This window comes from Strix aluco, chromosome 8 (genome assembly GCF_031877795.1).
Source record: "Strix aluco isolate bStrAlu1 chromosome 8, bStrAlu1.hap1, whole genome shotgun sequence".
NCBI classification, from domain to species: Eukaryota; Metazoa; Chordata; class Aves; order Strigiformes; family Strigidae; genus Strix; species Strix aluco.
In genome coordinates this window covers 7,480,343-7,505,772 of record NC_133938.1, presented here as the reverse complement: position 1 = coordinate 7,505,772, position 25,430 = coordinate 7,480,343, and the positions used below count along the sequence as shown (strand labels likewise).

At 42.7% G+C, this 25,430-nt stretch overlaps 2 protein-coding genes across 3 annotated transcripts in view; both read right to left on the bottom strand.

The window, feature by feature from the left end:
* NRDC (nardilysin convertase) overlaps positions 1 to 1,866 on the bottom strand; it is a 29,444-nt gene extending 27,578 nt beyond the window's left edge. Inside the window, exon 1 of the mRNA XM_074832047.1 lies at positions 1,544 to 1,866. Coding sequence (XP_074688148.1) covers positions 1,544 to 1,740 — 197 coding nt within the window. The 5' untranslated portion in view covers positions 1,741 to 1,866. The remainder of the gene's footprint in view (positions 1 to 1,543) is intronic.
* A 3,343-nt stretch (positions 1,867 to 5,209) lies between these two features.
* RAB3B (RAB3B, member RAS oncogene family) overlaps positions 5,210 to 25,430 on the bottom strand; it is a 59,641-nt gene continuing 39,420 nt past the window's right edge. For both annotated transcript variants that reach the window (XM_074832045.1, XM_074832046.1), the window contains exons 3-5: positions 19,012 to 19,130; positions 10,929 to 11,053; positions 5,210 to 7,407 (exon numbers count right to left, since the gene is read on the bottom strand). In XM_074832045.1, the coding sequence (XP_074688146.1) occupies positions 7,220 to 7,407; positions 10,929 to 11,053; positions 19,012 to 19,130 (432 nt within the window). In that variant the 3' untranslated portion in view covers positions 5,210 to 7,219. The remainder of the gene's footprint in view (positions 7,408 to 10,928; positions 11,054 to 19,011; positions 19,131 to 25,430) is intronic.

Here is a 25,430-nt window from a genome sequence, read left to right as displayed (position 1 = left end):
ATGTACTTAGGAGGTTTGGTATATAGTTAGTAGACGTAGGTATGCTTTACTTCCATCCACACTGAAGTTCTCCCTCCTAAGGGTAACATGTCTGTGTCTGTTCTGTGCAAGGCTCACTTCCCATAAATGGAAATCACTCTGAAAAGATGTGGCTCTGCTTCCAAGTGAAAAAAACATCTGTTAAGCATAGTGAGTAGGATTTCTGGAAGATGTTGGTATTAGTTTATCTTATGCTATAAGCAAATACTCTCCAATTTTCTACATGCAGAGGAGGTTCCTGAGCCTGAAAATAGATAGCCAGCGATGGTTTTCAATGGACTTCCCAAACTTCATCACTGTGCTGCTTCAGGTAGTAAAGGCAGAAGTTTCCTAAGCTGACAGTCTCTGTAACCATGAACTCTGCAGGAAGATGAGCCTCCTGCAAAGTAGCATGAGTAAGATTACCAGCAGGAAAGGCAGGCAGAGATCCAGAGGAAGCAGCAAGGAAGTAGGGCAAGAAGGGAGGGAGCAAGTTTCTCCCTAAGCCAATGGGCACTGTCCTCTTCACGCAGCCAGCAGGGAATTTCACTGTCAACCAATGTCACTGCAAATCCAAAACTCAGTTCCAGGCTTAGGCAGATTCTCCACTGGCTGCGCAGATTAGACATCATGAAAAGTAAAGATAAAAAAAGCAGCTCTAACAAGGGCTGAACAATCTTCTGCCTAACAGAAAGAAGTTATAATAGTGTCCCTTCAAGAATGACTGCCTTACAGCATCCCAAAGGCTCAACCTCTGCTGCCATTCTCAGCCGAGCCCCTCACTGCCTCACAGAGACACTGTGGGCTGCACTCACAGAAAGTGATTTTTTTCTGCACTTCTCAGAGGTATTACTCAGAAATATATAAATGAAAGCACAAGCAAAACGGCAGCACATTTAATTTTTGTCGCAACTCGGAGGCATATTTGCGTTAAAACTCGGAAGCTCATCTAAAATGGGAAGAGTAACAGACCTTTTTAAAGTTGGTATCTGCTCTGTAATACTTCAACTGCATTTCACACTTCAGTTTAACGCTTTTGGAACGGAGCTGCCTGGACGAGGAGTGCAAACTAGCAATCCAATATTGCTGTGCCTCGAAAACAGTGTCACAGCAGTCTTTGAACAGTACTGATTTTTTTTTTCTTTCCGTACAAGCCCCGAGCCTGTTACTGTACACAAACCAGACGGCCCGTCTTCAGAAGAAACACACCCGTGAACCCCCACTCTCCATTTGTCACAGAGAGGCCCCTAACTCACCGGTCCCCATGACGAGCCCGGCTTCAAGCCCCGGCGCGCCGGGGACACGGGGCAGGCTGCCGCCCAGCGCCGCACGCTCCCGCACCCACCTCCTCCCGCCGCCCGAGGCTGCATTTCTGTGGGCAGGTCGGGGCCGGGGGGAAGCCCCGGCCCACCCCAGGGCTGCCTCAACGGCAGCGGCTCGGCCTCCCCCCACCCTCCCGCCTCTTAAGCCTTCCCGGGCCAACGGCCTCGGGGCGGGGGAAAGACTCGACGCCGCCGGCCCTCACCGGTACTGCTTGGGGTCGCTGGGGGACTTGACGATGTCGGGGTCTCCGAGGTTGGCGCCGGGACTGACGGCTCCGTGATCTTCCTCTTCCCCGTGAGGCGAGCGGCCTCTGGCGTCACGGCCGCCCTCCCCGGCCTGCTGCCCCACCGCCAGCTCCGGCGAGCTGTAGCTGGACGTCGCCTTATTCCTACCGGGCATGGCGGCGGCCGCAACACACCACCGCGGCTGGGCAACGGCACTCACCGGCCGGCCGCGCCCCGCCAGGCCGCGGGCCCCCGCCGCCGCCGCCGCCCGCGCTGCTCGGCCCCTCCGTGCGAAGGCGGCTGCGAGTCTGCGCATGCGCCGGCCGCCGCCGGCCGCCCCCGCCCCGCCGCGAACCCGTCCAGCTTCCGCCGCACGAGGAAGTAGCGGTGACGGTCGCGACGGCGCCGGACCGCACCAGTCAGCGCCCACCGCGGTGCCAGGTGGAGGAAACGGACCAATCGCAAGCCGTCACTTTGTCGGAGGAGGCGCTGATTGGTGGAGAGAATGATGGTGGCGTGGGAGGGGCGGGGGAAACCATAGATGGGGAGAGAGACGGAAGGAAACGCAGCCCCTTTCAGAAATCAGACAGAGAGGACAGAGAAATCAGAGCGAGAAGAGACAGACAGAAGAACAGAGCCAGACCCCGGGAAGTCGTCTCTGTGCCGTCACGTTCCGACATTTATGCCCGCCAGCCGTGTTACCTGTTCCCCCCGCTCTTGTATTGGAATAGTCCAACCTCCGGTTGGTGGAGACCAGCCTTCATCTTATTTCCTTTAACTATTGGTCCGAGTAGCTGTCGCTCAGTTCTGACAGGACCAATCAGCTCGCGCAAGTTGCTCGCGGCGGCGTGTCACGCGCAGTCCCCTCAGCGCAGGGTGTGGCCGCGGCCGCCCCCTCGCGTTGGCGGCGGAGGCGCGGCCGGTCCTCCCGGTACAGCTGGGAAACGAGCCCGTGCGGGGCCACGGCCAAGGGTCCGTCTGCAAGGCCGGCTGCCCCGCCACCATCGCCGGCAGCCGGGCGTAGCTCCGGGACCGGCGCTGAACTCGAGACCGAAACTTGGCGCGAAGAAACGGGAGCGTAGTCATCGGGCTCCCTCAGCGGTCATTGGAAAAGCCAAACGCTAACCACATTGAATCAGTTTAAAGAAATATGACTATTCTTAGGGTTCAAACCGCCGGACCGCACTGTTGATTTGCTAGCAAAACTAGCTTTCGGCTGGTATTTGTCAGCACTTAAGTGAGCGGGACTTAAATTTGCAATTTTATTTCAGCCAGCAGTACTGCTGGTCTTTTGAGAGATCCAGTACTCGCTTACTGTTGACTGGTGATTTTTAAAGTTTTTTTCTTCCTATGATGGTATCCCTAATAGCTTGAAGTTTGTACTCATGAATATTTAACAGAAAAGATAGTGTTTACTCTTGATACAGCCTACTCTTTGCAGTTCAGTGGGTCTCAGCATTTTCCAATTTGTGAGCAAACCTTTTTCCCCTATGCAAGTGTAGTTCAGATGTAGCAATTTCAAGTCTTGACAACAGGAATGCTGCTTTTCCTCTTGTCTTAAAACTCTGAAGCTGGCATTTCCACATGGCATACAATGCCAAGATCCTTTCTTGTAATGATTTGAGAGCTGTTAGGAAGCTTGCCATGGTGTTTATCATATCCATTTCGCATTGTTCCACATCAGTTCAGTTTTCTGCTACTCCTGTAATACCAGTGCTGTTATTTTGTGCATGTGTGTAAGTAGGTTGACTACAAAAGAGATGATGAGAGCTAAGTTAAGGGATCAGAGGCTAATACAAATGAGGGGGGGCTGTCAGATACAGGGACAATAATTGAGACTGGATGTCTGCCTGATATTTTAGTGCTTTATTTCTCCACAAGATGGAAGCCAAGACCCATCTCTAACTCAGAGCTTCCCATGTAACTTTTCCTTCAGAACTGCGCAGGCAGTGCTGTATTGTACAAGTCATGGAGAGAAGCTTGTGAAGAACAGTCACCGCTTTCCTTTCACATTCTAGTACCCCTTTTTTATCTTGTAACCGTACTGTTTTATCAATACTACTATCCTAGGCCACTGCCACTCAAATAGAAGGCTCTGTACAAGAGTTTTGGTTTTGTCTTCGGTCTGTTATTTCCCTTCCCCTGACAAATTTCTGTCTTGCATTCTGCCATTACCTCTTACTGATGCCTGCTAGCTGATGCCTGCAAGTTGAGGCCTGTAACAATTAGTGATTATACCTTATAGTGAATTATACCTTAAATATCAAGAACAATGTTTAAGTTTGTATTTAACAAGGCCGGAGTGATTAAATATCCTAACCTTGAGAATAGATACATCCTGGCAGAAATGCTCAAACGGGGCAGATAAGAAAGAACAGCTTGGCTGGACAACAGAGTTGGGAAATATCCAAAGAGAAGAAATTGTCCTCAAAAGGCTCATGACCATAAAAGAGAAAAAGGAGTAGGGGGCTAACTCCCTAACCAACCACTGACGACCACCCAAGACCCCCATGCATGCATAGTGTAGTCGTGCAAGGCTAGCATTATGTAAATGTAATAGATAGGCAGAAAGGTGGAGAATTCTTGGAAAATGTATGAATATTCATGTCTTTAACGTACATAAAGGATGAATTTTTGTTTTAGTGCATGCATGTTAAGTGGAATGATCTCCCCTGCATCCAGCGCAGCAATAAAGAATGCCTGCCTTCTAAAACTTCAAACTAAGTCTTAGGGGGTTCTTTTGAGACCAAATTTACGGTAAATTACCAGTTAATACAAGTAACAGTTACTATTGGTTGACTCACTGGTGATGCTGAAATCAGCTGCATGCCACCTAAGGCTTTCTCCATATTCATTCACAGCTTTTAATACAAATGTGTGATGTAAAATATATATTAATGGAGAGGTTTGTCAGTTGCCTGTGATGATTTGATTCCTTATTTGAAACAAACTCTGCAGGATTTCTGAACCAAACACCAGGTTTCTGCATGTACGCAATATAGGGCAGGGTAGAATTCCTAACTGTCTTTTCCAGTTCCTCGGACTATACTGCCATGTAGCTACTTGCTGGCTTGTCCTGTAACAAACAATTCTGCCCATCCTAGCTTGAAAGGCCTGGAAGGGTACCTGTATTCTTCTTAAAAAAAAAAAAAATCTGACATGACTAGAAACATGATGGAACACAATTATGTATTGGGTAGAAAAGGGAAAGGTCTTTTTTGCTAGGAAAAAAAAGTAAGTAAAACAAAATAATTGAAATTCCACTTCTGCTGAATCCATTTTCTTTTACCATTGAGTTGCTGAGCTGAAAAATCATTATTTGCACTGAGGTACTCCATTATACCTGCACAGCTCAAAATCATCGCTCCCTGCTGTGGAATTTTTTTATTTCTTTTTGCTAGTTACACTGTTTGCCCTAAAATCTGCTTCTGCTACAATTAGAACACTGCACTGCACATTTATTGCCCAAATAATCCTTTTCTTCACTCTGTTTTAAGTTCCCATAGTGATTCCTGATTGCTGGGCTCAAGGATCATCACCCTGTCAAAAAAGATCAGTGGAGTATTTGAAAAGCATTAAAGAGAGACCTTTATACCTGCACTCAATTGCCCAATATGCTGGTAACACAGCTCACACAAGCTCTCTGGCCACACCCGGTGATGACATTTTTCTTTATTTTGCAGTTTCAGGGGTTTAGATACAATAACCACATTCCTAGCACTGCACAAATCACACTTTCAGTGCTAGATCACACACACCCAAAATTTGTCACAGGAAAGATTTCTGAAAGCAACATACAAAGGGATCAAGCCTTTAGCACAATGAGCCCACACTACGTCAGTATAGTTGCAGTTTTCTCCAAAATACTGTGCTTTTTTTTTTTTTTTTTTTTTTTTTTTTTAGAACTATTACACTTTGAGACAAAACAGAACAAAATTACAAAAGCATTTGCTAGTGTCATGATCCAACAAATTACAGTGCAGTGGGCAGATACTCGACTCCGGTTTCTGACACCAGAAAGTCTCAGAGGAGTTCATAGGCCTAAAGTAAAGCCATAAAACTTTTCAGAATTTTCACCTTAAGACAGCAAACTCTCCGTTTCCACCTAATTTACATTTACAGACACAATTTGCAATCACTGTTTGGAGCTGGGTGTGTGATCACAAAGGCATACTGTGTAGGTAATTTCACAGACTGGCAAAAGCAGTTCTTCCATATATTTCAGAGAAATACAAGCTCTGCGTGTGGCTAATGCACACAGAGTTCTACACACAGACGTAGAAGTTTTGTCATTTTAGAGATGTTGGCAGTATAATAATATTTTAGATGTTAAGTATTAAAAATTGTTCCTCCCTTCAAAGAATGATGCAGCAAAACATCCACAGAATAACTCTGACAGGACATCTTTGCCATTTTTCATTTGCTGTTATGTTTTATCAACCTTCCTTTTCTAAGGTTGAATCTGAGACCATAAAAACTATTCCTACACATGCACCCATCCAGCACAAAATTAAAAAAATAAATCAACAACAAAATGCAGAAAGAAAATCTAATAATATTGGCACTAATATTTGCCAACACTCACACTTTGGCTCCTGATATTTTTATCTTTCTGAGACAGTGCTGTTCCAAGTCTTACATGTCAGATTTTGCCTCCAGCTAAGCATGCAGCAGCCCATTCCCTCTTTCCTCCGTCCTGCAACAAATCCACCATCAAGCAGCTGATCAGAGCAGATCCAAACCTGGAGAGATAAAACTACAGGATACAGGAGAAGAGCTGCAGAACAGTCGGCTCTTGGGCTTCGAGAAACAAACAATTAGGGACAGGAAGGTGACAGACACAGTGACACCCCCAGCACTCCCCAAGCTGTTACTGGTGACTGTGGAGAAGTTTACAGGCAAGGGCAGCCCCTGGAAGGGCTCTTGCTCCTTCACCCAGCACCAGCCAAGAGCAGAGGGTAAGGCAGGTACGGCTGCCAAGGCCTTCTCCTCCTCCTTCCGTGCCTGGCAGCTTTTATTCCTCCATGTGCTCTTCCTCTATTTAGAGCCCTGACACGAAATCCACCCCCCGCTCCTCTTTGCTCTCCGGAGGACCTCAAACTGTCAAACAGAAATGCACTGTTTTCTTCGCCATCCTACAGAAAAACTGAGGTCCATGTCTAAAGGACAGCAACAATTACGCTCAAAATATCTGGGGACTGATTTTCTTTTTTTTAAATGCAAAAAAAAAAAAAAAGCATATTCTTGCTTTACAGGAGATTTTCTTCCCTCATTTTCTTTTAGACCTGGTCCCTTCTAATTGGTTTTTATGTTTCCTGCTGTTCTTGACAAAACACCTCTTTCTGCAGTGGAGGAATTTATAATTAAAAATGCAACATTCTGTGTGGAAATAACATTTGCAACACTATACAATTCTTTTTCTTCAGTGTAACTCACATTAACACTAGGTGCACTTACAATATTTATTCAGATTTTTGCTTTTTAAATTATTGGATGAAGAAATATAATATTAACACTCTAACACATTAAACAAACATACCAGTTTCCTACAACAGAGGCTTCTGCCTTTGGACTACACAATAATGCACAACCACAAATGAAAAGATAAAATTTAGTCAGGAAAGGAGAAGGACATTTCTCAGCAAGAAAGGCCACTAACACGAGCAGTTCTGCTGCGAAGGGGGTGGATTGTCTGTGAGTCGCATGCTCCTTCCAGAAGTGCCCCTGGAAGGGTCTGATTCTATACTCTCCGACATCTTTTCACAGATTATATCCACCAGACGCTCAAACACCTGCCTTACGTTGATGTTTTCTTTGGCACTAGCTTCAAAATAATCAAAACCTGTGAGAAAGTGAAAAATTCAACAGAGACAATAATGGAGACAGTTTTTAAAATACTAACCATCTTTTTCAGAATTCACCTGAAGAAAACATGACACTAGAAAATTCTTAAGCTCATTTGATTCCCACAGTCTCAGAATACTGAGCAGAAATACTTCTAAAATTCATCAAGCATCAATAAGAGTCAAAGGCTTAAATGGATCCCTACCATAGCCCTGGTAAACACATCTGCAGATGATACAGATCTGAATAAACTCAGGACAAGGGAGTCGAATTCTTCCAATATCACTAACTGGTAATGTAGGGAGGGACCTTCCTGGGCTCCACGTGACAGGGACAGGCTTACTTTACGAACTACCACTGCAGAGACCAGAAAGAGAAGCAAGATCGTGGTTGTATTGCTTCTGCTGACCAACTTCTGCAATTGTGAGCAAAATGCTCCATGATTTTGGTCCTGTTTTTCCCGTTCTTTGTCTGGTTAGGCCAAAGGCTCTTCAGGGCAATTAATACTTTTACAACACAGAGCACCCATCCTGACAAGGACCGTTCAGCACTGTGGAATTACAAATAATGTTGAGTGCCTCCTACAAAGTAATTTCTGTGTCCAGTCACCAGCTACTAGCTGCAGTGATGAGCATGGATTCACAAACACTGACCCTTTCTGATTAAAAAAAACCCAAACAGCAAGGCTGGAGTCACGCCAAGGTGGGAATGGCACACAGACAACTATTCCTGCTGCCTCCTGCTGACACGCTGCGCTACACAAGAACCAGCCTTCTCACAGATGAGCCTGAACCCTGCCTCAGCCAGCAGAAATACGCTGAACTGTGAAGCATTTCTTTATCTTTCTAACCCCAGGGGCCTCAAAGGCCAACCATCACTTACAATGGCTGTTGCTTCTGTTCTACCAGGTTATTATATTGCCAACAGCGAGAGCTCAAGCACCACAGAGAGTTTATTTTGCGATAAGCTACATTCTGTTGTGCTTCATTTTGGGGATATTCGGCGTTGCATCAGTTCTCTTTGATTCTGCCACAAAGAGAAAGATAAGTCGTCTTTACTGATTAGTCTGCCACTGCTGGTAGACTGAGTCACCTTGATGTGTGAGATAACAAGTAGGTATCTACCCCATTCTAACACTTTTTAAAAATCATGGGACAAGGGGTGAAGTAATGGTGGAGATATTTGCCTCGTTACTAAATAAGGATGGCTGTCCTGCATCAGATGAGGGTTCTATCTGCCCCACTTGTTGTCTTTGATGATGATTAAAAATGTATAGAAAAGGCACAAGAAATCAGAGAACTGAACTCGGTTTTTGTCAGTCCAACATTGGTTTAGCTTCTGCTGTGGCTGAATCTGTTTTAGTTTAGTTCATGTTCAGGCTAATAACAATTTCTTAATCTGATTAGGAAATTATTTCAATGATGTTACTGTTACTATACAAACTTAAACATGCTGAAGGATAACCTTTAGGTGAATCATTATAATGAAAATTAGCAGTTTAAGCAGTCAATAGTCAATTAAAGAGATTCCTGCCACCTAACACATAAAGTAATTTCAGATAATGCTGTACACATAAGCACAGTTTATATAAGGAAAAACTGACTGATAAAACCAGATCTATTTTTCAGTCCTTTTTAAAAGAGCATTTAGTATTTTGGGATGCTACAGAACAGAGAGACTGAGATAGTGCTTTCCAAAGGCATGGCTAGCTTTTGTTTTGCTCTGCACTGGGGGATGCTTCTCCAGGGTGAGTTGGACAAGCACGAGGACAGGTCGGGAGCAGACCTGGGGATTCTTCAGCACAACAGTTTCCTACTGATGGAGTTGCTATGGTAACTCTCTGTGCATGTGTGTTTTGAAGTGTCCCATACATAAAGGATTCAGATTCTAGATGCCAAGTTTGTTATTTAAACAAACAGATGAATTTTGGGGGGAGAAAAAACATTAGAAGTCCAAATAGGAGTGGGAGTTCCAGTAAAACTCTCTATTTGCTGTTACATTGAAAATTTGTCCAGAATAACTACTAACAGTTTAATTATGCTTGTAAAATCTGTGGGCATACACGCATTCACAATGGTTTTGAGAGTCTGCAAGCCAGGAACCAAATTTATTCACATTCATATTCTCAAAAGCAAATTAAATGCTGATGTGTAAAAAAGAGCCCATAACTAATTTCGCAAACTACCCATGTCTTGCTTTGCTTTGCTAGTCCTACATGTAAAGAATTATTATTACAATCATAATAATAATTATGGGAAATTTGGGGGTTTAGTTTGATATTTGCTCATTATTTGTTTATGATGGCAGTGCCTCAAGGCTCCAGTCATGAATGGGACCCCTTTGTGCTTAGCATATGTAGAATTTACACCTGAAGGCTCTAAACTTGCAGGCCTCTGCAAACATACTTATTTTTTTTTTACATGAAACATGAAAAAAATAATCTGATTGCTCTTAACTCTTCAAAACAGTGACCATCTTTTTGTTCATATCACACAGGTCCCTATCACAAAGTCATACTTTATACTCATCTGTGAGCAGGGTTTCTATACCTTCCCTTCATTAAAACAAACAAAACAACATCAGTAACAAAACCCCCAATTAATAAATACTCATTATCTAAGATTTAACCATAATTGGCAATCTGAGCAAGGCAGGTCACACTTTAACAATGTGTGCAGTGTGTACTGGAAGTCCAGCACCTCCAGTTTAACTATATATTATGCACCCTGCATTTACTGCTTTAAGAATTTAAGACAACATGGGATTTTATAAATTAGGATGATGGTGATTCCTTTGGGTCTGGTAAGAATCTCTACTCTTACTGTAAACATTTGTTTAGTTTGTGCATCCACTGTTAGGGTCTCCACTGTTAACTGAATTAAATTTTAACAGGATTTAATTGCCACTATGAATTATTTAAAAGATGACAACAGTATAGTTAAATCTTAACACAGAAGCCCTGATTCCTTATTAAAAAGATCATATATGCTGTAATATACAACAAAAAAATGATAAACAAATGAGAAATTAGGATGTTTATTTTCATTGCAATCCCAGCTTCCTCTCAATAGAACTGTTTTGCTTTTTCTATCCCATATCAATAACATAATGTCATTTCCCTACCTGGATAGAGAAGCCTGGTGCATTTTTAAAATGTACTTTACTCAACTCTACAGTTCTGATGTATAAACTTTTTTCATTGTTTAGTTGCAAAAAAAATTCTTCTACAAAAATCGTTTGCATTCTGAAAATGACTATATAGTACTTAAACAACTGGAAACAGAATTGTGTTTATGAAAACTTTTTCTCCTTTTATTCCACTGAGCTAATAGAAGCTGTTCTCTCCAGACAAACTTTATCTTCCTTACATTCTTAGGTATTTGCTTTAGAGATACAGCAACACCACAAGAAGGTAGTATTCAGCACTAAGCAAGTAAAATATGGACGTGGCATATATTATGCTGCTTAGTTGTGTGATACCAGAGGAAAAAGAGTAGAAAGAAAAGCTGTGACATGTACCTAGCTGATCCGCCAGATGCTTCCCCTTCTCCACAGGAACAATTCTTTCATCCTCCATGTCACATTTGTTTCCAACCAGAATCACTTGTGCATTGTCCCAGGAGTAAGTCTTGATTTGTGTGGCCCTACAGCAGGTCAAAAAAGATTGTTACCTTCCATCAGCCGTGCCAAAACACAATCACATGTTAAGTATGAAAAAAGTACCAGTAATGACAACATCAACATCTCAAGATTGTATGTTGGGTAGAAGAAAATGACAAAGCTTATGCATAAAGCAAGAATGCAGACTATGTAATTTATAGCACCATTCTATTTTGCTACTCTAACTTTGTGTGACAATAAAGTTTCTTGTGAAAACTTCGCAAGCGTTTTAAAGATCATGAGATCCAGACAAAACCTGAATTGAATAATTTTTGAAGTATAGGGACAAAAACCATTATTCTAAAGATTATTCCCCTTCAGTTGTAATCTGTTAGAGAAACAATAATCAATTACACCTGTTAAGGATATTATCCCTATAGAGAAAGCCATACAGTAGATACACACTTCATGCTAGAATTACAACTTCTTCTTAAACACATAACAACAATAATTCAGAGCAGTCAAAAAAGATGCTCATTTTCTGTAGCACATTTGCTGCAGAGTTTTAGTAACACCATAAGAAATTGTGTTTTGAGAGCCAAACAGATGGAAGCATCAAGTCATCTTTGCTTGAATAGGAAAACTGGTTCATAGAGACTGAAAATTGCATAGAAATGTGGAAACAATTGCTAAAGAGAAACAGAAATTTATCAAATTAGGAAGATATGAGATCAAGGTAAGGCTCTGTGAGCTAATATTTGAACCCAGCAGAATTAAGTGATACCTAAAGCAGGAAACAGCAGATGCAATGACAGGCGACAAGTATCAGACAAATGCTAACTTCAATGACAGAGGGATCAAGTGCATGGGAGCTTAAGCAGGAGCACTGGGATGAACTTAAAGCCTCTAAAGCTCACTGTGGCTCATGTGCTAAAACTGGAGTGGAGCTGTGGATCCCAGGAGTCTGACCTCACATCTGGCCTCTTTATAGTTTTTCTATGACAAAACAGAAGATTTTTTTTTCTGTGTATCCTGACGGGCCAGTCCTTTCCCACCATCCTTGGTGAGGTGTCACTGAGCCAGGAGCAGAACAGTATTAGCTTGTCAGCATTCATTTTCATCCATTTTTTCAGACTGGCCCAACCTATTTTATCTTCACCAAGTCAGCTCTATCTTTTAAGACTCCCTCCTTCCCAAAGGTAATTAGGCTTCTCTGCCAGAAGCAATACACTCCTTTCCTCCTCCACCCCTCCCTAACTTACTTTCCCACTCTTTATCCCTCCTCGCCACTCCTTCATACAGAACACTACAGTTTCAGGCAAACCTGCCATTTCCCAGGAGAGCCAGGAGTCCCCTCAGATTTTTACTTCTGTTTAGTTTGCTTGAACTCCCTTAACAATAAAGTACTTGATTCCTTCTCTTTCGAATTAGCAGAGCCTCCAGCTCTGATCTAATGATAATTTTTAATTAGTTTAACTTGCTTACTTGCCTTTTCCGTGGAAAGCAGCCAGTCATGTTACTCCACAGACATCTATGAAAAAGGGGGTCATTTCACTGTGCAACTTGCCTTTAAGCAGCAGCCTGTTTGGATTGCACTGGAAAACATAAACCTAAACCAAGCCCACTGCACAAGGCCAGACCCATACTGCAACATGCAAAAATAAACAAAGACTTCGTGCAGTGAAACTTCTTACTCTTCTCAGTGTTCTCCTGGAAAGGCACTCACTCCAATCCCAATTTTGGCTCCTCTACTTTCACCCTTTCGAGTGCCTCCACGTAGACAAGCCCTGTGAGAGCCAATGTGAGTCCGTGATGAGTTTATGCAGTACTTTGGGGTTTCTCAAGGCTCATCAAGAGAAGGGGGTGGCCTCAGAAATCAAGCAAAAAGCCCAGGAAAATGAAATCTCCCCAGTCTTCCTCTATAAGCAATAGAGAGAAAGAAAGTCTTTCCAGGTTCAATTTAAAAAACCTATAGCCAGGCTTCTTGTCTGACTCCCATTCCTCTCTCTGGATTGATTTCAGCCCCTGGGGGGTCATATGGGGACACACTGCCAAATCTTAGCTATTTAAACAGGATTACTTAGAAAATTAAAAAGAAGAAAAAAGCATGAAGGATCTCCCACAGAAACTCATTCTTCTCCTTGTTTTGTACAAGTTAGTGAAAATCCTCTCTTGCAGAACACTGCCATTTACACTTATTAGGAATAAAAACAAACAGAAGTTATGAAGAAGAATGTTTAAAAGAAATCCTAATCCCCATACAAAAAGAAAAGCAGAAAATTTCCAGAAGCTTTTGGAAAGGTAAATAAATAAATAAATGGGCTTGTGCAATTGAGATGTTTCAACAACTATCAGGGCAGTCCAATATACACCCTGGGAAAAACATATTTCTGTGACACAATAACAGTGCTGTGCCTTATTTGTGCTGAATTCCTCAAATTAACGATACAGCATGGTCTTTGTGCCTCACACTTACAGGAAAAATAGTCTCAGGTTCACAGGTATATGGATATATCAACAGCCTAATTTGGAGATCAGCCTTGAAGATAAAGCAAGCTGATGATTCGTGAACCCAGCTATCACTTAAATATAAGTTAAATTTAACCAATTTTTTCTTCCCTTCTATGAAATTGTCTAGATTGTCCAAAGCAGAGTTTCCATAATATTGTCTATTTACTTTACAGTGTCAAATGCTGAGTATATTCTAGTTTCAGTACAGTTTCAAATGAGGTATAAACCACTGATTTATCTACACACAAAACTATCAAGCCTATGTCAAATAATAACTGTCAAAGAAGCCTACTAAAAAAATCTAGAAACTGAGCTGAAAGCCATGAAAGCTTAGTTAACCCTTTCACTCACAGGAAAGATGTCTTACTATTCAAACAAAATAGTTATTTTCAAATATAAGGTAAAATCCATCTTTGCTTTTGCTCATTTATGCTTTTTCTTCTAAAATAACCGGACTGTACTATTGCCACACTGTAGGAAGGGAAAAATCACTCAGGCTTAATTTTCTAAAGCTTCTCATACAATCTGCTGTACCTTTCCCTGTGAAGGGAATTCATTATCATTAATTAGGGTGATTCATCTGAATGAAGGGAAGACTACCTCACGTTCATATACTATCTGGAGAGCTTGTCTAAATACCTGATATACAGCCATGACCCTCCTCATTCAGAAGAAAAAGTGCCTTTACTTGATTTAGGAGAAGTATTTCTGGAGTGACACAAAGGAAACCAGAATCCTCTTTAGGACATTCACCCCTAAGAAAGGTGCAGTAAAAAGATCACCCAAGGAATAAACCATATGGCAGACTGGAAGAGATAGTCTCATTTCCCTTGTGGGCAGGTGAGGCCAGGTCAGTAGGCTGTTAACACAGTCACATGCCAATGAGCCAGAGATGAGAGGTAAATTGCACCATACATACACAGGAGGCAGTTCTAGAGGGGGTGTTGGAGCTTCATGGCAAGTCTTGGAGAATAATGAGGCTAGTGAGCATAACCTGCTATGGCAATTTCCCAACTAGAGGGAGGATACAAGCTCTAAGATGCTGGGGAAGTCTAGAAGGGAAAAGACTTCTCTCTGATGGAGAGCTGACTTTGCACGAGGCTACCTTCCTGTAATTTCAGTGTAGTTATGAAGATGAATTTTAAGAACTGTGCACACCCCTATGAGCTCAACAGAAGGTAAGAGTTTGTCATGGGCGAGAGCTTACTTGGAGTGCTAGGTCTCTGGTTCAGCTGTTTGTTCATGCTTTTGGCTTGTTTTCTGTAGGGAACTCTGCAGGAAGAGATGGTACAAGAGAAAGCAGTGAGATGGGCTGAGGTTCATGCAGACAGCCTGCTTACACAGAATCTTAAAAAACGTGATTCACTAAACAGCAATAGGCCGGGCACCAGCAAGAAGGAACAACCTTTAGACTGGAGAATATCCTATTGTAAAATGCATAGATCACTACTGTACACAACTTGACCCATTCCAAGGTTTTGTGAATGGGTACAATTTTAGGATCCAAGAATTATGTTCAGGTGGGAAATTCTTACCAGCCAATGAGAATGGACTGGGATGGAAAGCAGCCAAAAGTTAGTGGAAGGGGCATCACTTCATATTTTATTTGCTGATCATTTTCTTGAGGCATCCTCTTTGACTGTATTTGCTTTATGAACCCAGTCCCACGATCACATGGCAGTGGCTTAATCATCTTTTTATGCCAGAGAAACACTCACATTCCATCCACACAAGCTATTTCAGAAATAACTGGGAAGGTTAACAGGTTCCTTACTGCATTTAATTCACATTAACTGAGCACTGCTGATTTATTCTCAGTGTCTAAAAGGTCACCCGATCTGCTGCCTCATGCTACATTTATGACAAAATATTTAACTTCACAGTATTCTTTATTTACTGGACCTGGACACTGAAAAATGCATCACTAGCCAGCTAGGATAGCAGAACACTTAAAAGAGAAAGGATGTGTAGGATTAATTACTGTAATATCTGGAAACTTGCAGGATATAAGATGACCTGGGATAAGCTTTGCTGTTAGCTTTTGCATATATTCTAGGTGGATACCCCATTTAATTTCAGTGAGGGTTGAAGTACGGCCTTAGAACTAGCGTGGTTTGTTGTAGCCTCACCTAAACCTCTGCAAGCAGAGGCAACTCATGTACCAGACCACACACCTTCCTTGCAAGGTAAAAAGCAGCTTGCAATTTTGCCATTTCCTGGGAATCTAGGAGCAACACCACTGAAGCTAACAGCTTCTTTAGTGGAGAAGGGGTGGTTCAGGCACTTTTCTTCCCTTCAGACTGTCTCACATCCCAAACTCCCTGGCTCCAGCCCTCTCACGGAGGTCCTCCCTCTTGGGCACAGCAGGCAGAGCAGCAAGGCTGTCCCAGCCACATGGGATGGACCAGACAAGGCAGGACTGAGCAGCAGGAGCACACTACTGACTTTGCAGCCCATGCAGCTTCCCAATTGCTGTCACTCCATTCTCTCACCAGCACTGAAGAGAAGCACTGCAGGACTGCTAAGGGCTCTGTTTTTATCATTAGGTGTGCTGCTATCTTGCACTTGACCTGAAGAAGGGACTAGGCTCATGGAGATAAAGACTCTGAGCTAAAGAAGCTCCAGCAGCAGACACCTTGGTTTTCCATTGAGAGTACAGTTCCCGACTGAACACCTGATCCAGTGTAATTTTTTTTTTTAAGCATATCACCCAGCATGGTGAAAAACACCAAAAAAATCCTACCTACTTGCTATGCTAGCAAATGGCAGAGGCTGATACAGCAGCACCAGACAAGGTTTTTTTTTCCCATTTCTTGTCCCTTCGGAAGTTTAGAAAGCAATTTTGCAGACTGGGAAAAAAAACACCTCTTAGCTGCATCACCACTAGAGGACTCTGCTGGCACAGCGATGCTGGCTTTGCTACAGTCCTCATCTCCTCTTCCGTGGACAAGCTTCAGAAAGGAAGGAAATGGGGTACCACGGGCCGATTTTATCTGCCACACTACATCATATGGGGTCAGAATCTTAAAAATGGTTGGAAAGATTCCTGACATACAGAGTAAAAATAAATTGATGGTTCACCTCTGTTCTTTGGCTGACAAGGTGCGCTTAGCAATGATATTCATGCAGCCCCCATGGTACAGGAAGACATGAAGCTGAACTTTCCTAATTCTTAGTCTTGCACCATTGCCTTTGATGGAACAGAGGTTAGACCACTTCCAATACAAAGCTTCAGGTTAATCTTCACCTGTACAAACTTTAAAATAGTAGTAGCTCAGAGACTGAGATTTGGTATTTTTGGCTAAGTTAAGACTGATAAATAAAACTTACTAGAGCGGAACCAACAGTCAGACAGGTAGATGAACTGTGTGGTCATATATACCTTGTTTCATCAGGGAACCAAGCTGGAAATATTTATAGTTTAGTGAAAGATACTGCCATAGCTCATGTGCCTGCACTCTTATGGAAAAAATCCCTGTGCAGACACTTGCAGAAAAAGCTTCATCTGAGCTTGGTGGAGGGTGTGCCACGTGGAGGAACCTGGTTTTGGCAAAACCTTTGGGTTTGTGTTTCAAGGAACAAATGTATTCCCCTATCATCAGCTGCTGAAGGACAGCTCAGGGAAGGTGTTGCAGCTCACCTTCTGCAGCATGGTGTCATGATACTGGAGATGGGGTGAAAGTAGAGACTACACCTTTAGACGTGATGATCATGATCAACTGCTTCAGTGGACAGCAAGAACAAATAATGGGCAGCCTTGGAAGAACACCGAATTACTAGAAACAACAAGCTACGTTGTTGCGGCTTTCGAGTTACAATGTAGATTAGGGGATATAGAATAGGTGTCCAACAAAAAGCCAGACTGAGCTGGATGCTAAGAGCCAGTACAATAGCCAGCATATGTCACACACTGCCAGTAGGTCACCGAGATCGCAAATCGATCTAACAGACTTGGGAGATGACATTAACCACTGCATCGTCTGTCTTTGCACACTGACTGTACCTATCTGCAGTATACAGCAACAGGGTAACAAGCAGAAATGATTGCAAGACATTTGAGGGCAGCCACAGGGGTACTACTTCTGAGGATTAATACAGCCTTTCCCCTGCCTCCCCATGCCCTGTATTTCCTACACAAAGTCTGGCATCCCTTTGAGAGGATGCCATGTCAGAACATGAGCTCCAGCAACACGGTCCAGCCTTCTGCTTATCTGTACTGTGCCTGCGGCCACAACCTCACAGCAGCAGCTCGGATGTTTTCACCCCAGGCACTGTGCTGGGGCCCTGCTGAGAAAACACCTCTCACCAGCTACCACCGAGGGGGCTGCAGGCACTGCCCATGGCTACAGCAACGACCTGTGCTCTGTCTCTCCAGGGAAGACCACTACTCTTCCTGCTCTGTACATGTACTTGTCTGGAAGGCAGGAGAGCAGGAAGAGGGTCTGGGCCACAAGCTCAGCTTCCAAAATCAGATCACAGTGTGGGGTGAGATGGGAGAAAGAGGAGAAGTGGCAAGAGCTACAAGGGGAGACTCCAGGTGGTGAAGGGGAAGTGCACGCCAAAATATCAGGGAGATGAGCCAGCATACCAATGCAGCTTTGCTACTGCCATGGAGTTTTTAAAGTGACTGGCCTGGTGCTTTCTTTTTTCACTGTGAGCCAAAAATGTTTCCTGGCTTTTTGTCATCAGAAAGTCCAGAAATCATCTTCTGGTGTTTCTGCATTTGTACTGAATTCAGTGGAGCCAGGGGAGCTTATAACAGCTGAGAATCCGTTTCATACCTAGTTTTAGGGCTAAGTCCCCACTCTTCCCACTTAATAGGTAACTCCTTCTCCCCCATCCCGCACTGAGCACTGCCTTACAGAGCTGTTCAGGTGCTTTCATTAGCCAGTGGTAACAGACAGGCCCCCTCCAAGGAGTATGCTTGCTTTCTGTCCTAGACCTTGCTTCCTCCTCTTATTACAGCTACAAGTAATTTAAACTTCATAAGTTTTAAATTGGTAAAGTTAGACTTTTAATTATCTCAAGTTAGGCAAGGTGAATACTGTTCCATGTGTCTATGCTTGTAGGTTCCAAAAACCCACAATTTTTTAAAGAAGTTTGGAAAGATTTAGCCTTATTAGATTTTAAATGAGATTTGACTCAAACAACCACTGTTAAACTGGATTGTTTTAGCAGCATAGCCAGAAATCTCATAAGCCCAAATAATGCATTAAAGAATTAATTTTTTTGCAATAAATTAGAACTTTTAAAAGCAACAACTGCTGTAGTATGCTACTATATTTGCTACTATGTTTTTCATTAAAGTGAAACTGTAGAACTTTTTCTAAGGAGAGTTTAAAAACCAGATTATTTATCCCAGAGTTTAGATGAAGAGGAAGGAATATGATGATGCAAAGCATTCTCGAGGGTGGGATGTCTAATGTTCTCAACACACAATTTTGAGAATAGAAATGGCCAAAACCAAACCAAACCAAACAGTATTTCATACCAGTCCTGCACTGCATTGAAGGAGTCTTCACTGGTGATATCATACATGAGGACAAACCCCATGGCTCCTCGGTAGTAGGCTGTAGTGATGGTCCGGTATCTTTCTTGTCCAGCTGTATCCTGGAACAGAAAGGAATATTTAGGCTTTAAGACTTTAATTCTCAAAAACAGGAGTTGTAGTTCAGTTCTGTATCTAAAATAAGGCAACCTCTTTTTGTTATATGTTTTAAAATTCTCATTTTCTCCCAACTGAAATGAAGTCTACTTACATTTTAGCATTAATTGGGCTTTTGCATCAACTATGATTTGTTAAATGCATTTTGACACATATACTATTAAAAAAATACCAAAGATGTCAACCCTTTAATTGCTCTTCTCTGCCTCAGCCTCCATGCAATAATAAGATGTTAGCAGAGTTCACAGAAAGCTGACACTTCAAAGCAGAGGCAATAGAAAACAGTCCAGGACTGTACCAGGCAAAAGACATTTAAGTGTTGCAATTTAGTGTCACAGTCAGGAAAGTGACCTTGAGATAGATGTTGCAGGTGACTCAGTTCTTACCTGAGGTTAGAGACAACAATTAAAGACTTGATGACATAAAAATTATTCTACAAAGTAAATTTAATGTGGAATATCCCAATCACGATGTCTGAGGTGTACATATTAATTCGAGATTTACTAATCCTCTTCTGTTGGTTCAACTTAATTCTCTTCAACCACAGAGTGCTGTAGAATACCTTCACCTGCAGCTGTCATTTCTATGTTCAGCCTGGTAGCACTAAGGTGAAACTCTGGCATATACAACAGAAGAATTTTGAAAGACTTGTGACAGCTGGAAATGACATGTCAACTACCATCTGTTGGATGCCAACAACATTTATTCCTCACATTTTGGGTGCCTGCTCTTAAACTGAGGAGTATTTCTAACATCAGATCAGCAGTCCTGCAGCCAGTCCATTCCCTCTGGACCTGTCTTCTGAACCAAGTAGGGAAGTCGTGTGCTTAACATATCTCAGGTATCAGGAGGCATCTATCATTTGAACAAACACATTTCATCCATCTTTTGGCAAATGGCAACTCTGTGAAACAGCTGCAGCGAGGCAGAAGGCCTTACCTTCAAAGCACATGTTCAGCATAGGGTGTTGACTGCTAGTTACTGTTATGGGTTAGCAGTTCTGAAATGAATGGTCCTTTAGTCCAAAACCCACACTTAAGAAAGCATTAACTGCCACTGGTTTAAAATGTGATTAAAATTTCTCTTCTCTAGAGAAAAAGACCCTAAAGGACTTATCAATCATATAGGTAGTTGGAAGAGTAAACTAAATTCATGTAAAGCACTCTTACAGGAGCATAGAGCCAGTTTGTGATCAGACACAGCACATCGCCACAATCCCAGAAAACACACAAGGTGCAGTGGGGGGGAAACTACCCATCTTTAAAATCCTCCTGTCCATCATTCCCATACAGGCAGCTTTGTTTTTGCTGCATGCAAGACAGCGTTGGCCCTTCCAGAACACATGCTAGCCAGTCTATGAAAGGGGAAAACATCAATGATCGCCTGTTGTTCTGCACCAGAATATCACAGAGGCTCTCTGTAGGAGGAAAGCGCTTGTAAATAAGCTCCCTGCAGCTTGCTTAAAAGGCTTTGCCTATTGCACTACCATGAGACTATCCACAGCTGTAACACACTGTGAATATCCCAGTGGAGAGATTATACAGCAGGAATCTTGTTGTTTCTCCACCAATCCTCTGGAAAAAGGGATTTTTCCTTGAAACTTGTGCATTTGTTTCAAGACAGGGTAGTCCATTGGCTGATCACAGTGAGGCATTGCACACTGCCTGAGAAATAGTCCTCCTGCTCCCTCCTGACAGGAAGTACCAGAATGAGGTGGACAATACCTGAGCGACCATTTCTCCTCCTGCTGTTGGTAAATCCATCACGAAACACTCTCGTATTCACTGACACCACATCCTCACTTAGCTGCTGAACAGCTAAACCAGCTGTGCCAGCTAGATCCTAACTGTACTTCTTCAAGTGGGGAAGGTCTCAGCAGCAATAGTATTGTTTTGTTTATTCAGAGAGACATGATAGTTGCTTTATTTTAGCCTGATTTCCTAAGGACATGAGGCTTATTATATCATCAGTCTCCACACATGCACATGTATATGCTCATTATAACTACTGACTTTTGATCAAATTTGACTGAGGGGAAATTCTCTCAAAGGTATATTCTTTAGAAAGTCACAAAAATAGTTGGCAAGGTAAAGGAGAGACCTTAAGTATACCTTAGCTGGGGAAAAAAAGCTTAAATGCAATGCTTATCTTTTTTCAACACCAAAGGATCCACAGGAGAGAGGCTTTCTTCATGCCTCATTAGGAGAAAGACCTAAATCAGTATTAGTAACTTCTCAGATCCTGCAACCAACAAAAAGAAACAAATCCACAGGAAGTCGGGCTTCTTCAGTTTTCAGGCTCACAGCGTTATTGTTTTACACCTGCGTTCCCAGGTTCGACTATCTCCCAAATCTCATCTTCTATTTTCTGCTCTGTGTTTAACTAGCGCTCATTTTGGCTTAGGGCATGAAACTGTGACCAGGCAGTAAGCAACTGCAAGACACATTGTCTAGCTACACACAGAATAATTTGGAAAGAAATTAAATTTGACAATGGCTCAGAGCAAGGAGTTCACTCTGAGGATGTACATCCAGGCTGTCCTTGGAAGCAGCCCCAAAGGACTCTCAGGGTGGCTTCCAAAACCTGCCCTGGTACCTTCTCTGTGCCTCAGCTCAGTGAGGAACTGGACTCAGCCCACAGAGTTTACCTGTGTTAAAGGTAAATTGTGCTATTGTCCAAAACCTCTGAAATTTACTAATTCTGGTTTGTTATTTCAGCATTCTGCATGCAAACCCTCAGTGTGGGGGGGGTGGGCCCCAATTTATACGTTAGTGAGAGGCTGCAGGAGGTACAGAACCCCAAAGGGCTACATGCATTTGCTTAGTCATAACCTGTTCTCTGGTGGACAATGCACTTACCTCCTTAGGAAGGTAATTTGCATATTCATTAGGACATACTTAGGTGTCTGCCTTCTCAGGTTATCAAAGGGAGTGTGCGTGTGGGAAAGGCATCCTATATTTCATGGTATGTAAAGTTTATTCATAACCTTGCCCTAGTAGCCATGTGGTAAAATGCAGAGATGTGATTCATGTCTATGTGAGTCACTGATCAATTCCTTGCTCTGTTTTATCATACAGGTACAGAGCATGTCATCTCCCCTTAAAGGTTTTTAGTTGCATTTCTCCAAATCTATTTGAATCTTTATAATATCACCTTGAAGTGATTTTTTTCCTCAGGTTATGTTCACTTTTTAGACAGCTATAAACTGGCTTAATTTTCTTGACTCACGCCACGTTTTCCGCTAGCTTCAGTGAACGCCCCCCCTCCAGATACTTCAGCATAAATAAAATGAATCAAACTGCAAAATCTGAGCTCAGTTTCTTCAGCATTTACAGTAGCTACCCTTACATCAGTTTAAAACACAAACCTTACGTAATTATGCATTTCAGGTTTGCATGTGCAAGATGTTTACCTAATGAAGGAGAAAATAATTGACACAGATTGCTTTCCCTCCTCCCTCCCCACCCCCAAGTTGTTTGCAAGATTTCCAGGTAGACCACAAACTCATTAGAAGACAAGTAGATGAGGTACAGGCAGGGATCAGCAGAAACCTGGTGTAGCTCTAATTAACAGTCTAGCCAACTGCCTAAGAAGAATAGCCTGAGCCTTCAGCATCCAGAAGCCTTTTTGGCTGTCCCTGATGAGGAATCAGAAAGCTTGGTTGTAACCAAGCACGGAAGGGTCTCTGTGAGGTATATTTACACTAGTGTGCTAACAACTCTGGCTTTTTTGTAGCTTACATATTTGCCTGTCCTTGATACAAACAATTAAAAAACCCCACAAGACCATTAGTTGGTAGCTTGAAACAAAAATTTGAAGGTTTTGCATTAATGAGCAATCAAAATTCAGTGTTTATCAGAGGAGAAAGAGACCTAAATGCATTTGCATTATGTGCAGATGCACTCTACGCACAAGATCCATCACATAAACATTCATGATAGGAGCACAAACAGCTTTTCTTAAATTTACTCATCAAAACAGCAAGGTACTTGGGAAACGTATCTGAGTTTTTAAATCACAAAAGATGCTCTTTGCTACAGGTCTGAAAAATCAGAATCCCTGATTCTGAACCATCATTCTTCTAGTGAAGATTTCCAGCCACAAGTTCTTTGTTCCAAATAAAATGTCACTGAAACTTCTCATCTGTACTGAGTTTAATCCCCTCAGCACCATGACTGTTCTAGCAGTGTGTGTGACAAACAGCCTCTAAAGAAATAAACCTTTCAATTTTTTTTAAAGATTATGGTTTGATTATGATTTTTTTTTTTAAAGAATAATACATAAGAATAAGAGTCACTCGTTGTCCAGCTGATTGACAACAGTTACAAGAAGCATCATCCTTGCTTGGGCTGCTCAGAGTCAGAACAGAGGCTACATCAACCCCAATAATCAGCACCAGCCACAGTTTTGGGGCTTCATCAGCTGTGGCGAAGGAGAGACCTCTTCTCCCCTGCTGTTCAGTGTCACATCGTGACACCTACGCTATAGCTTTTTGCACCTTGTTCAGAGTTTGGTCAGCCTTGGAGACAGGATAATTGACTTCACAGCCCTGTGGTTATAGGGGCAGCAAATTATTAGACATCAAAGTGTCAGGAAACATCTGACTCTCTGCAAACACAGCTCAGTTCTCAGCAAGATGGGCCACCTCAGCTCCTGTTCTCTACAGGACAGATAACCTGAATAAGCAAGAAATAAAGGCACATCCTGAAGGCAGAGCGCTGTTTGTCCTGCTACAGGCCAATCTGGGGCTCAGTAATACTCGACTCCTTTACATCCAAGACCTATTTACTTTCCCTCCTGCATGGATGAGGAAACATTCACGCTCGCATGGAGCCATGCTGGTGTCTCTGCTGGGAACAGTGAGAGTGCCATTCTGCCATCCATAACCTCTGTCCCACCCCGCTCTCATCCCACCTCCAGGCAGATCTTTCAAACGGTTCACGCAGTCTTCTCCGCTGCTGCCCTGTTCCACCTCTGTCGCTGGCCCTAGCTAGCTGCTCAAAGCAGCATTTCATTACCTTTCTGAACTGTTACAATGCAAAGCGTTAAATTTCTCCTGATTTCTGACAGTTCTAGCTGTTTTGGTCAGTATTATTGATGTCTGCTGCAAGGTGGCTGGTATGTTCCCATCCCACTACTCTGATGTCAGGACATGCATTTCAGACTGCACGCTCTCTGGGGCTGAGACCACCTTAGCTGTGTGTTTGCCCATGGCTCACTGTAGAAGGGCTCTGCTCTGCAATGGAAGCTCCTGGATGTTACATTAACACACACACACACACACACACACTCACTTCCTTTGCAAAACTAGGCTTTTGAATGGAAGCCACCAAGAATCAGCTAAACAAAAGTCTTGAGAAAGAGGAAGGGGAAAAAATAACCCACCAAGAACCACAAAACGGTGAGTGGAGAGAGCGACCTTGGGCAGATTAGTGTGTGTCATTAATAAGAGAATGCTAACATTGAGCTTACTGTTCCTGCTGGCAGCTAGAAATAGGAACAAATAGGCAAGCAAGATGAGTCACTGGTTAAGACATGGAAAAGACGTGATGTCATGAAAAGCCTGTGAAGTTTCAATTGCTGCCAGGAGCAAAATAACACCTGGTTCTTTCAGAGCTCAGCTCTGATTAAAATGCTCCAGTTCAACAGATCGTATTAAGTATGTTTTTTTCCTCTCTTGTTATTGAGTGTTCCCATTGCCCAAGAGTCACCGAGACCTACTCAGACACATTTAGGTACCTTAAGAGCCAGTTTCACTTGAGCAGTATTAGCAATATGCAGCAAAACACTTCTGTTGTGAAAAAAACCAACCACCACAAAATATCCTGTCTTTTTTGATAAAAGGTTCTATCCTTGCAAAGTGTTTTTTAAACATTTCCCACTATGGCTATGTTCACTTCAACTCTTTAGAGGTAGTAAAACCAGAAGCCTCAGATAATTTCAGTACCACCAGTTGCAGAAGCTTCTGTACAGCTTACCCTGTACAGAAGTTTCTACCACCCTGTTTTCTGTAACATTCCCACATTAACTGCTCCCACCAGGGAGATGGAAATTTTATGAAAAGAGACTTTTAATACATGCACAGCCTTCAAGAGCTCACCAGTATCTGGTCTATCATCGGAGGCCTCAGTCTTCCCTGGCACACACACACTTTTGAAGCAGTTCCCCATAACTCAGTGGCTGAGTGTCCCTTCAGGTGAGGCACTGCACTTACTTTTCTTTTTAAAGTACTTCTGTAAATTAAG